This window comes from Tasmannia lanceolata, unplaced genomic scaffold (genome assembly GCF_043159265.1).
Source record: "Tasmannia lanceolata isolate RefF3 unplaced genomic scaffold, GAP_Taslan_0.1 ptg000029l, whole genome shotgun sequence".
NCBI lineage: Eukaryota > Viridiplantae > Streptophyta > Magnoliopsida > Canellales > Winteraceae > Tasmannia > Tasmannia lanceolata.
In genome coordinates, this window is record NW_027518706.1 from 2,253,645 (window position 1) to 2,267,134 (window position 13,490).

The 13,490-nt window shown below is 37.9% G+C and overlaps 1 protein-coding gene across 1 annotated transcript in view; it reads right to left on the reverse strand.

Moving 5' to 3' along the window:
* TPP2 (tripeptidyl peptidase ii) overlaps positions 1 to 13,490 on the reverse strand; it is a 65,011-nt gene that overhangs the window by 11,000 nt on the left and 40,521 nt on the right. The window contains exons 25-31 of the mRNA XM_077369870.1: positions 7,798 to 7,883; positions 7,637 to 7,688; positions 7,424 to 7,558; positions 7,164 to 7,232; positions 1,461 to 1,553; positions 861 to 956; positions 5 to 103 (exon numbers count right to left, since the gene is read on the reverse strand). Of these exons, the coding sequence (XP_077225985.1) occupies positions 5 to 103; positions 861 to 956; positions 1,461 to 1,553; positions 7,164 to 7,232; positions 7,424 to 7,558; positions 7,637 to 7,688; positions 7,798 to 7,883 (630 nt within the window). The remainder of the gene's footprint in view (positions 1 to 4; positions 104 to 860; positions 957 to 1,460; positions 1,554 to 7,163; positions 7,233 to 7,423; positions 7,559 to 7,636; positions 7,689 to 7,797; positions 7,884 to 13,490) is intronic.

The window sequence follows — 13,490 nt, forward strand, 5'->3', positions numbered from 1 at the left end:
ACACCTCTGCCTCATTGTCTTCAGGATCAACCTTAATGGAAAGAGATTTTGCTAACTCCTCTTTGTCAATACTGTCAGCCACCTCACTGGCTGCATTTATAACCTGCAGAAATAACAGCACAAAAGCAATCCTACATTGAGCAAACAATCACGAACAAAGCTTAAACAAAAGGAAATTATTATACATCCAATATTCCAGTAACTTCTGAAAACATCATTAATTTCATAGAAATCGGGACGGTACTGCTTAGCTGCTAGTTCCTGCTGAAAATCAAGAACAAAAAAACATTTCTTTTAAAGAAGGTATTCCATAGTGCAGTGTTCTTCCCTTTTCCATCGATGGAAACCTAGAGACCCAGTAATGATGGGATCATTCCATGTTTTGCGTGGATTCCATTTGAGTAATTCAAAAGGAAGAGAGCTAAGCACTACTCCATAGTACCAAACCAGAACTCTTAACAATATATGCAAAAATTTTATATTAAACTATGGTGGGATGGAATTCACTATTTACTGAAATGTAAGTACTTTCATATGTAGAGAATCAAGAAGGATACAAATTAGAGTTATCTTTGTCAGGAAAAATAGAAGATCCAGCAAAGATCAACAAGTGTAAATTGTCATTGTCAACCCAAAAACTGTGGATTTGGCCATTAAGAAAATTTGAGGCATTCAGCTTATCATTGTTTCTCAGGAAATCAAGGATATAATTATCAATGTTGAGTACTAATGGGGATGCAACTCACATAATAAATTCCTACAACTTTGCTTTTCAAAGTGGAATCAATATCTATTTAATAAATCAATAAACTATTCACATAAAACATAAATTAATTCTTCACAATGATAAATAAAGTCACCTCTTCATTATAGCTAATCTTGTCTTCATCAGCACTTCTGGAAACAAAGCCATCCAATATCTTTACAAGCAATGGCGTGTACTTTGGATATTCTGACTGCAAGAAGACAGAACCAGAGAAGGTGATTCCCATCTTAAAATGTTCATGATTCAATAAATTTAGGGGGTGCATCATCATAGAAAATAAAGAGAAACTGTGGGTGGGTTCCATATGCAGAGAAACAGAATCACAAACATGTAACCACCTCAGTCAGAGTACAACTATGCATATGCCAGTTTAAAATTGTTATCTTCTAAATTGGATGATGAGGAGAGGAGAAGAGAAGAGATAGGAGATGAGAGAAAGGTTGTTAGAGAGTTATTCTCCCTCCCACACAAAAATCATATTTATATATATGATATAGGAATACCCTTATAAATGAGAAATACGTCCAACAAAAAATACATTTGTTTTAGAATTATGGCAGTTCCAAAGTATTAATTCTTGCACATGTGTTCACTAAGCATTCACAAGATGAATAAAAGAGAATCCTATTGCAATCAAGTAAATAACATGTCATTATATGCTTTTCTCTACAATGATAGCACAAGGAAATTTTACCTTCAGAGAAGTAGAAAATTCCTTCCATGCTGATTGTTCCTCTGGAGTGCCTTGTTTCAGGCTCGAAAGAAGCTTTATCTTGGCATCCCGAACCTGAACAGACAATAAATAGTATCAGTATCTATGATTTGTGGACATGGACAGTGTCAGGCATGGCAAACTCCCAAAATTTAGAAACGGGGACACAGCTAAAATAAAAGGTACGTATAATCATGATTTGTGGACACGGATTCATGCGACGAGTTTCGATGCGGATACGAGGTATCTGACATGACAATCCCTAAAAAAACTAGAAATATCGGCACAGTCATACACGTACATACATATAAAGTCACAACAGTACATTTACAAGTGTTGAAAGGAGTGTCGACAATTGTGGACACGACACGACACGTGTACAACTCAACTCAACTGAGCCTTTGTCCCAAACTAGTTGGGGTCGGCTAATGAATCCTTTATAAAATTTTCATTAAGAAGGTGAAAGGATCTATCCGGCTCAAATTGACTAAGTCTAATCCTGACACTAGTTGGGTTTGTCTACATGGATCATTTTCTTCCATTCTCTCCTATCCAAGGTCATATTCTCTGTTATGTTCCTAGCCCTCAAGTCTTTCCTCACTGTTTCTACCCAAGTTGTTTTCAGTCTGCCCCTACTCTTTTTACTCCATTTGAGAATAAAAAGAGAGGGGTCAAACACGATACGTGTGTCAGCAATAAATTCAAAGTGTCAGCTAAATCATAGATCATTATGAACTTATGAAACTCAAGAACATAGATCCCAGTTTTAGACCAAGATCAGAGATTAAAGATCAACAGACAAAAAATAGACAAGTGTAAATCAAAAGACAAAAAATAAACAATAGTTATCTGACTACATAAATGTCTTAGATACGTAGACAGATAAATTCAAACAGAAGAACATGCATGTCATATAATTTTTGTTCCTCTAGAGACATTGCAAGTAAGACATCCCTAACCTAGCTCATTTCAATCAGCATTGTAGGCATAACTCATTTACATACCAGTACATGGTCAGGCAAAATTCAGACTACTTAAAATTAAAGTTACAATTTATGTTCCTCTTAGGATGGACTATACACAGATTTCCCGAATCATTTCAATCAGAAAGGTAAGTATAACTCATTTGCATGCAGTAAATGTCTAGGTAACTTGTACTGATGTCATTAGAAAACAACAAAACAAGATGATGCAGATGGCTGCCCCTGGATCGTGAGTATGCCAAACTAGATCACGCTCATCAAAAGGCTGGAAGATGTCGAAAACTGATCAAATATGTTCTTAACCTTTGAGAGAAAATCATGAGTAGAATGATTATTTTTATTTCATTTTTGAACTTTAGACTGAGGGTGTAGAATCCTAGAATCGGATTGATGGGAATAAGTGTCTGATAGTGTTTTCTAAAGTTCAGGCGCAGTGGGAAAAGCAAGAACTTTAGGGACAACTGTGAGTTGATTCAGTTAATGATCAGTTGATCTTCTGCAAGCCAAGTACCATACTCTAGATTAGTCTCCCATTATACATAATAATTAGGGATCTTTGTGATCGTGCTTTTTTGTTTCTTCACATAAACATGCAGAAGAATATCTTGTTCACATAGTATGGATAAAATCTGCCCTTTCCAGAGAAGGCATTTGTCACCAGTGAGTTTGTCGTTTACTGATTGGGAGAGAGAGGAAGATGAAGGTGACTTGCATCTAAAGAGGTATACATGCATGGAGATGGTATAATCATAGAAAAAAGAATGGTAGGGAATAATATAGAAGAAACCAATACGAAAGAATGGAACAAAGGGTAGAGGAAGATGCACGAATGGGTGAAAAGGGGGTCGAAGATGGGCTTTTGGTGTGGAATTGGTGTTTGAAGATCGAGAAAAATGGGTTTTGGGTTTCTCTTGGATGAACTGGTGGGGACGGGATAAAAATAAACGATGATGACGGAAGTGGTTTTTTGGGGTTCTCTTGAATGGACAAAGGGGTTGGGGAAGGGTCTAGTCCGTTTGATGATTAGGAAAAGGGAATTTGGTGTTTTATTGAACGTTCCAAGGGAAAGGCAAGAGACTATGGGTTTCAAAGGTAGGGTAAAATATTATGGTTTGCGAATATAGAAGATTACCGTTTTCAAATGGAAGGAGGAGGAGGAGAATAAAGGTAAAGGAGATATTGCATTCCTTTGATGATGAAGGCATCAAGCCTTGCTCCGATAACATGTGAATAACACAAGGAAGAAGGGCCTAAAAGTAGAATAAGAAAGAGATGGAAGAAGCCATGCAATTTGTATGGTTTGTCTTGTGTTAATGAACCATAAAACATTACAACCTATGATTTGGCCGACACTTCGAATTTATTGCTAACACACGTGTCCTTCCGTGTCCGACACGACACGCGTGTCCACATGTGTCGACACTCCTTTGGACACTTTTACTTCTATTGCTGGAAGTTTTAGACTTAATGTTGGTGTGTGGACATGTTTTTGTACCGTCTCAAGTGTGACATTCTGTTTTTTTATTGAATATTGTCTTTGCCTCATTTAGACAACTTCTATCCATGTCGAAACTGGACACACGAATCTATAACCACAAATCATGATTAGATATACTTTCTATTTTAGCCGTATCCCCATTTCTAAAGTTAGGGGTTTCACCGTGTCCGTGTCGACACGCGTGTCTGTGTCCACAAATTATAGATTACAACTATATATATATATATATATATATATATATATATATATATATATATATATATATATATAATAATGGTATACAATATGCTCGTAACTAAAAAATGTCCTCTAAAATTTTTTTGGTCATTAGAAAAACCTTTGAAGAGACAAAAATGATAAGGAAATTGAGATGGAACAACTAATTACCCCCCCCGATATACTTTCTATTTTAGCCGTATCCCCGTTTCTAAAGTTAGGGGTTTCGCCGTGTCCATGTCGACACGCGTGTCTGTGTCCACAAATTATAGATTACAACTATATATATATATATATATATATATATATATATATATATATATATATATATAATAATGTTATACAATATGCTCGTAACTAAAAAATGTCCTCTAAAATTTTGGTCATTAGAAAAACCTTTGAAGAGACAAAAATGATAAGGAAATTGAGATGGAACAACTAATTACCCCCCCCCCCCCCCCCCCCCCCCCCCCCCCCCCCCCCCCCCCCCCCCCCCCCCCACCACACACACACACACAAACCCCAGCCCTCCGGGCGATTCTCCACCATCACCACACCAATGGAATTTGTAGTCATATTAGGACAAAACTGAAGTTGTATATGACATTACAACATTGATGCATTATTCCTTTAATATATATTAAATTAACATATTTTAAAATATATTATTCATTACCGACTGTACATGGGATTGAGCCTCTAGCTGAATGGTCAAGGCTTTGTTCTTCAACCTGGAGGTCGGAGGTTCAATCCCAGCTTACCTACCAAAAAAATTCACTTTATATTTATATAATATCTACAAACAGTGACATTCGGTTTTGATATCATATAGCAAAATGTTGTATAATTCAGGCATGGCTGAGTCTTTATCTCAAACCGAGGTAAGACAGACTATTGTCACAAACTTGCCTTGCATAATAAACCTAAACGAGTCATTTTTAGAACTCAAACTCGATTCACTTCTATTTTTAGAGCATAGAAAAATGAATTCAAAGGCATAACAAAAAAAATTAAAGAAAATCACAACCCATGTATCTAGGACATGGACACTCATGCTCGGACATGGACACTATTATAAACAGAATGACCTAAAATTTTGGTCATTAGAAAAAATTTTGAAGAGACAAAAATGAAAAGGAAATTGCGAATACAGAAGATTATGGTTTTCGAATGGTAGGAGGAGGAGGAGAATAAAGGTAAGGAGATATTGCATTCCTTTGATGATGAAGCCATCAAGCCTTGCTCCAATAACATGTGAATAACACAAGGATGAAGGGCCTAAGAGTAGAATAAGAGAGAGATGGAAGAAGCCATGCAATTTGTATGGTTTGTCTTGTGTTAATGAATCAAAACACATTACAATTATATATATATATATATATATATACACACACACACACACACGGAAAAGTGTTGCTACTCGATCTTGTAGCTTAGCTTATCTACTCGGTCGGATTAAATACAGTGGGGGCCCACATTGTTTGGGTGATCCAAACCATTCATTTGAAAGTCCCTAACCTAGATAGGGTGTCCACAAAAAATCAGACCCATAGGCTGATCCTAACCCATCCAACAGTGGAGGGGAAAATGGGAAAAAATGGACAGACACAATTTGTCCACAAATCTGCCCATTTTTTTGTGGACACCCTATCTAGGTAAGGGACTTTCAAATGAATGGTTTGGATCACGCAAACAATGTGGGCCCCCACTGTATTTAACCCAACCAAGTAGATAAGCTTAGCTACAAGACCGAGAAGCAACACTTTTCCGATATATATATATATATATATATATATATATATATATATATATATATATATATATATATATATATATATATATAGAGAGAGAGAGAGAGAGAGAGAGAGAAAATGGTTCCTACACATATGTGTAGATAAGTTATCTACACACTAGCTTAAAATACAGTGGGGGCCACATTATTTGGGTGATCCAAACCATTCATTTTTAAGGCCCTCACATAGATAGGGTGTCCACAAAAAATCAGGTCATCCTAACCATTCGAACTGTGGAGGCAAAAAATGGACTAATTTGTGAAGGTTTAAAGACATCCATTTCACCTCCACAAATTGTAGGGTTGGGATGTTCCTATGGATCTGATTTTTTGTAGACACCCTATCTATGTGAGGGCCTTTAAAATGGATGGCTTGGATCACCCAAACAATGTGGGCCCCCACTGTAATTTAAGCTAGTGTGTAGAGAACTCTCTACACATATGTGTAGGAACCGTTTTCTCATATATATATATATATATATATAAAATAATGGTAAACAATATGCTCGTAACAAAAAAAATGTCCTCTAAAATTTTGGTCATTAGAAAAATCTTTGAAGAGACAAAAATGATAAGGAAATTAGGATGGAAGACCTAATTAACCACCCCTCCCATGCGGGCGATTCTCCACCACCGCCACACCAATGGAATTTGTAGTCATATTAGGACAAAACTGAAGTTGTATACGACATTACAACATTGATGCATTATGCCTTTAATATATATTAAATTAACATATTTAAAAATATATTATTCATAACCCACTGTACATGGCATTGAGCCTCTAGCTCAAAGGTCGAGGCTTTGTTCTTCAACCCGGAGGCTGGAGGTTTCAATCCTAGCTTACCTACCAAAAAAATTCACTTTATATTTATATAATATCTACAAACAGTGACATTCAGTTTTGATATCATATAGTAAAATGTTGTATAATTCAGGCATGGCTGAGTCTTTATCTCAAACCGAGGTAAGACAGACTATTGTCACAAACTTGCCTTCGGTAATAAACCTAAACGAGTCATTTTCAGAACTCAAACTCGATTCACTTCTATTTTAGAGCATAGAAAAACGAATTTAAAGGCATAACAAAAAAAATTAAAGAAAATCACAACCCTTGTATTAGGCCATGGACACTCATGCTCGGACATGGACACATATTATAAACAGAATGAACGCGCACTGGGCGATATGCATACCTCTTCTTCCAATCGCTCAGAAATACTTTTGGTGCCATTAGAAGTATCCTTCCCTTTGTCCTCATCAATCTGCCACGAGGAAATAATACATAGGTAATACAAACTCAAAACATAAAGCTCTAGAAGATCTAACATTTTCTTGGTACCATGCAATTGATGATCACTATATAAGTCCCATTAGGACCTAGAAAATCAAACTAATTAAGTACGATGCATGAATGGTGATTTAATGTTGAAAAGGAAACAGTAAGTTATATGACCTTGTTTGGTGGAACCACATACGAAATTTGATAAGAAACAGGGAATTCTTGCGGATTTTGCGCCTCTTTCTTAACTCCCAGAGATAGCTTTCCATATGAAATTGCTCCAAGCAACACAGATCCAGGTGAACAGTTCTGCAAGATGATGAACAGATTATGGCAGTCACATGGGAGGAAATACTATATGCCTATAACCCCTCAGAAATTATAAACCTTTGGGAGCTTGTCTTTTGTTGGTGGGCCCACATAGAATGCTTCCATTTTTCTACAAAATTGTCAGAGAGAATCAACGTAAATTACAACGTGCAGAGTTTTTCAATGCACAGTTTTCCATAACAAAATGGATTACAAGTCATTCAGGAAATTAAACCTACCCAGGAACTAAAGTGGATGATTTAAAACCACCATTTCCCATGATGGGACCATCTGGCTGAGAAAAAAAGTTCAATCTAATGAACTCCTGCCATTCACATTCTACAACCATTAGAACATTGGAAACGCGACACAGTTCATTCTTGCTAAATGATAAATGAATGTGCATTCTGCAGAAGTAATCATCTTAAACTTGCACATATTTTCTGTGCAGGAGAAATACTTACCTAGATTTACAGATTTAAATTCATTAAAGACCAACAATTGCTAAAACTATGCACTTTTTTTTTTTTTTGATGGGTAAGCTGAGGTTAGGCAAGACCCCTACCAGATATATTTCATAGGAACGGAAGGATAAACATGAAGCTTAAGAACAAACCCTCCAACATGCTTGGGGCCGACAATAACAAGTAAATGAACATACAAACAAAATAAGAAATAAATCCAAGAGCAAACAAGAAACGCATCCCAAAGCAGGGAAGAGCAGCCCAAGCATAACAGCAAAAGAAGAGCATCAAAACCGCCTCCCCAACGCCCTAAAACACAAAAAGAAGAACCAGAAGGGCCAGGGGAGAGGGCACAAATAGCTGGCAGCACCAAAAAAACCCATACGGCCCCACAATTTGCCTAAATCGGGAGGTAATTTGAAGATGGATGATAGAATGCATGTGTAGGGGGGCGAAGTGGAGACTTCCCTTTTTTCTTTTTAACGGTTTTCCAGGATTCATTTCCATCTTGATCCAATCCCTCCAATGTAGAAAAGCTATTCCCATGCGTAAGAGAATGAGAAGAGGCCACCTTTGAGGCAGGGGAGATCCCTTTTGTGAGGACAGACCTGCTGCATGGGGAGACTAATGAGTGACCAGATTTTGAAGGGATTTCAATTGCTCAATGAGGGGAGCTGGATGAATCTCTTCTTTTCTTCGAACCGGTTTCCAAACCTGTTTGGGCATGGGGAGATGTTGATTTTGCTCATGGTGGTATTCCTTTGTTTTGTGGCCAAAGTCCAAACAAATATTGCACTCTTCTGGTTTCCATTCGTATACTATTTTTTTGAGTGATAATACCCGATGAAGATCTAAGATTAATTGATTCGGGGAGGATTTTGCCGGCCTTGACTAGAATGCACATCCTGGCATAATTTAATATTGTGGATTCGGCAGTGTAGGTATCCATATAGAGGGGTTTCCCAAAGATACTGGCAATGCGGCTTAAGATATGGGTTGTCCAGAACTTTAAATGAAGCCCCGGGAGGCAAACCCAAACTGGAATTTCCTGGATCTTTTTCCTTTCAGGAGAGGCATTGGGGGTCCATTTTTGAAGAATGAGGGGCCTTCCTCCGTAGCTATACTCGGCTCTTCGAGAACTTGAGTGCAATCCTCCGGGTTAGAAAACTTGAACAGAAAGAATCCTTGTTCTAAGGTGAACAAGTGTAAATCCCCCTTAAGATTCCATTTTCGGGATAGGGATTCCTTTAGAGCGACGAAATAGGGTCTCTTACCTAAAAAATACCCAACAAGGCAGTTAGACCATTTAAGCCCTGCTTCTTCTGATTCTTCGTCTTTGATATCTAATTCTAGTTGTGCCATTTCTTCCTCATTTGGAGTGATAAAATCCATAAAAGTTGAGACAGGGGTCGAAACTTGAGGAGTGAATAATGCTTTCCAGGGGTTGATGGCACCATTTGGAGGAGGACGAGCACATCCAAATGCAACCGGAGAGGGGGATCCGATGAGTTTTGGGGCGCCATTGCCAGCAATACTTGGAACCAGAGGGGAAGTTGAGGTCACAGGGATTTTAGTGTTTTCTGAAGGGGACACCCTGGTGGTGTTAGAAGAGACCACAGGTTCCTTATCTCTCTTAGATTGGGATCTATGGTTTTCAAGTTGGGATGGGCTGGAAATATCAGATATAGCAACGAAATTTATGCCTTTTGTCCTTCCCAGCACACCATCTTTGACTTTGTCAACACTGGGACACTCATTCACTTTAATTTGAATAGCTGAGAGGGCAGCATTAATGCTGTTGCTGATTTTTCTGTCCACAGGAAGAGTGTTGCTAATGTTTACTTTTCCATCCATAGAAAAGAGAGCTGTAATAGCTGAATTACAACTAGCTGCCTTGGGACTGCGATTTTGACCACAATTTGACTGGTGAGGGTTGCTACTGCTGACTTTGCTTTCTTCACAAGCCAGCACACCTTTTCTGACTGCAGCAGGGACTAGCTGGTCCTTTACCAGCTGGTTTGGCAAAACTGGAATGACAGAATCCAAGGTGGTTTTGGCAATCAGGGAAGAAGTTTCTGGTATGGAGGAGGGCAGTATTCCGGTGGGGAGAGGTCCATTACGAGATCGAGAACCAACAACCATAGAGATTTTTGGCTTAGGTGGAGTAGATCCGAATTCAAATTCATCCTCAAAGGAGTGTGAATATTTTCTTGAAGGCTTCTTCCATTTCTTCTTCTTGCTTGAAGATGGGCAACTCGAAATCTTCTCGTTGATGCAACCCGAGATTTGGGAGAGCTCCTCTTTAACATCCCTGAGAATATCCATTTTAACTTGCACCGATAGATCGTCAATGCTCCGATTTGTGATGTAATTTTTAAGTTTCCAAAGATGGTCAGAGAGCAAAGTTGCATCTTTTAGCTTCTCTGATATGAGTTGGGTAAAAGACACTTCGGGTATCACTGGGTCTTCTTCTGGTGTCCTTTCAACCATATCAGAGAGGGGATTAACATCCTCTACTCTTGAGTCAAGTGGGAGTAAATCTAGATATGCCTTTTCATTATGCTTTGTAGTGCGTCCAGTCTTCGATGGAGACTCTGCTTCAGATTCTGGTTGAACATTGCCCAGGGGAAAAAACTATGCACTTTGGTAGGACATTTTTCACAGGGAAAAAAAACAACAACAGTAAATTCAGAGACTTTCTTTGGTAATGTCAGTATTCACTTTGTAAGATGACAAATTACTTAAGCCAAACCAATCAAGCAATCCATGAATTGTTTTGCTTCAAAAGTCATTCTTATCCAGGCGACAAGGTTCTTAAACGTATCACATCGTAAATCGTATCGTAAATTGAAAGATTCATTAACATTTATATATACATAAAAAATATAATAAAACATTAAAAAATTAAAGAATAATACAATAGCTAATTATTCATTTTCATCCAAATCCATTAATTTAAATAGAAAGTACCAGGATTGGATGTGCGGCCACACAAGGTTAGATAGAATTAAAAATGAAGACATTCGTAAAAAGGTGGGGGTGGCACCAATTGAGGAGAAGATAAGAGAGCACCGCTTAAGATGGTTTGGACATATCCAGCATAGGCCTTTGGATGCTCCGGTGAGAAGAGGCGACTCGTGCAAAATTGATGGAGTAAAATGAGGTAGGGGTAGACCGAAAACAACTTGGGTAGAAACGGTGAGGAAAGATTTGATAGCTAGGAACATAACAGAGAACATGACCTTGGGTAGGATAGAATGGAAGAAAATGATCCACGTAGAAGAACCCAACTAGAACCAAGATTAGAGCTGGGTAGATTCCTTTTACCTCCTTCATGAAAATTTTTTCTAAAGGATTCATTTAGCCGACCCCAACTAGTTTGGGACAAAGGCTTTGTTGAGTTGAGTAGAGAAAGTACCATGATTAGTTAGTCAATATCATAATACAAAATGCCTGCTATGGGACTTGTCACATACTGATCATCTATTTCCCATCCAAGCCCATGATATTGGATAGTAATCTTAAAAGTAATAAAAAGACAAGATTAAATCAATTCTCAAAGCCTCGAAACATCAAATGACAAATATCAATTATAAAAAGACAGAAAAATAAGAGTGTTTTAAGATTATATCAATTCTCAAAGTCTCAGTCTTTAAACTTAATTCTTAGCCGATTTGGAAGTTTTTGAGTGTTGTTTTAAGAAGTCTTATTTTAGTATTTAGAGACAAATAAGAGTGTTTTACATGGGTTAGGATATTTACTTATTTCAGGTCAACTTTAGGGTTTTGAGAGCCTACAACTCATATATAAGGCATTGTAACCAAAACTAGTTGAGTTTATCTCTTGAATAGGCTATGCTTTCCTCTATGGCTTCTTGTGAATTCAAGCTTGAGGTTGAAGACGTTTTCTTTGCGACTACTGGTGTTCTAAGCTATGTTAATTGGTATTAGAGAGACGTCTTCCCCAGTCCAATAACGGATCGAACTGCAACAACTCCAAGGACGATATTTCGTGGGATCAAAACAGGATAGTAGAAGCATTCAGGACATTCTAACAAGAGATGCGAGCAGCAATCACATCATTGATAAAAATCCATGGAGTGCGCCAAATTTTTTGATGATGGAAAACCTCGCACCATCGAAGAGGCTGGCAATCTTCTTGCTCATGATAATAGACCTAGACACTCACTTAGGCAACAAGCCTACATGGAAGAATCCAGCGATGAAGACATCATTCTCCGAGGGCCAGGATATGATGATGAGGATCGAGACTCACGAAATTACAAGATGACTGGATCTCCCAAACTTCAATGGCCAACTCAACATCGAGGATTTCCTCAATTGGCTTTAGGAGATTGAAAGATTTTTTAATCACTTCAAGATTTCAAAAGGAAGAAGGGCAAGCTTGTACTACAAGCTTAAGGCTGGAGCTTCATCCAAAAACGAGAAGCTATAAAGCTTCATGACTCGCCAAGGCAAAGCACTCATTAGAATGTGGCAAAGGATGAAGTAGTTGATGCAGGGGAGATTCCACCACAGGATAATGATTAGGTATTGTTCCAACAACACAAGAAGTACAGATGAGGGAGTCAATCTGCGACAGAATATGTTGAGGAATTGAATTGATTATCCTCATATAACGACCTAGCAGAAATCGAGTCGCGACAAATGGAATGGTTATGGCCATTCAAAAAAAAAAGTCACCAAGATGGGTTTCTTCTTCAATCCAATCGTCCACAAAGGCAAACAAGGGAAAGGGCCTCGATATTCAACCTTTAATCACGATCTTGATCAGATCTGATACCACGTTGGAAGAAAGAGAAAAAAGAAAGAGAAAGAAATAGATGACAAGGGAGACGAAACATAGAAGGTGAGGGCAAATATCCTTGATGTGGAGACGACTCTTATATCTTATTCACTAACGTTGATATCTACGCTATCGCCATTAAAATAACATTACAATAAAGACCAAAATAGCCTTAACTAGTACGCTAAAGAAGTGAATTATGAATGGCCTTGTTGTAATCTATGTAAGCAGAGAACATTTATAATAAAACTGTACATAGAGAACATTTATAATAAAACTCTTGGGTCTTCGGAGGGAATGAATCACTCATATGAATTTACCTTTCTCCATCTCACTTTCTTCTTCTCCTCTTCTTCCTTTTTCTCCTTTCTTAGCATATAAACCCTGACTTAAACTTGGAATCAAGGCTTTGGAACAACGCTTCCGAAGCTTGTGCGTTTTTTCTCCTCTCCCATTAACCTCGCCCATGGTTTTAAATTTTCCCAAAATTTCGCCGAAACAACCAAAATGTTTCCTTTTCCACCCCCTCAACTCAACTCAACTAAGCTTTTGTCCCAAACTAGTTGGGGTCGGCTAATGAATCCTTTAGAAAATTTTCATGAAGAAGGTGAAAGAATCTACCCGGCTCAAATTGACCGGTCTAATCCTGACAGTAGTTGGAT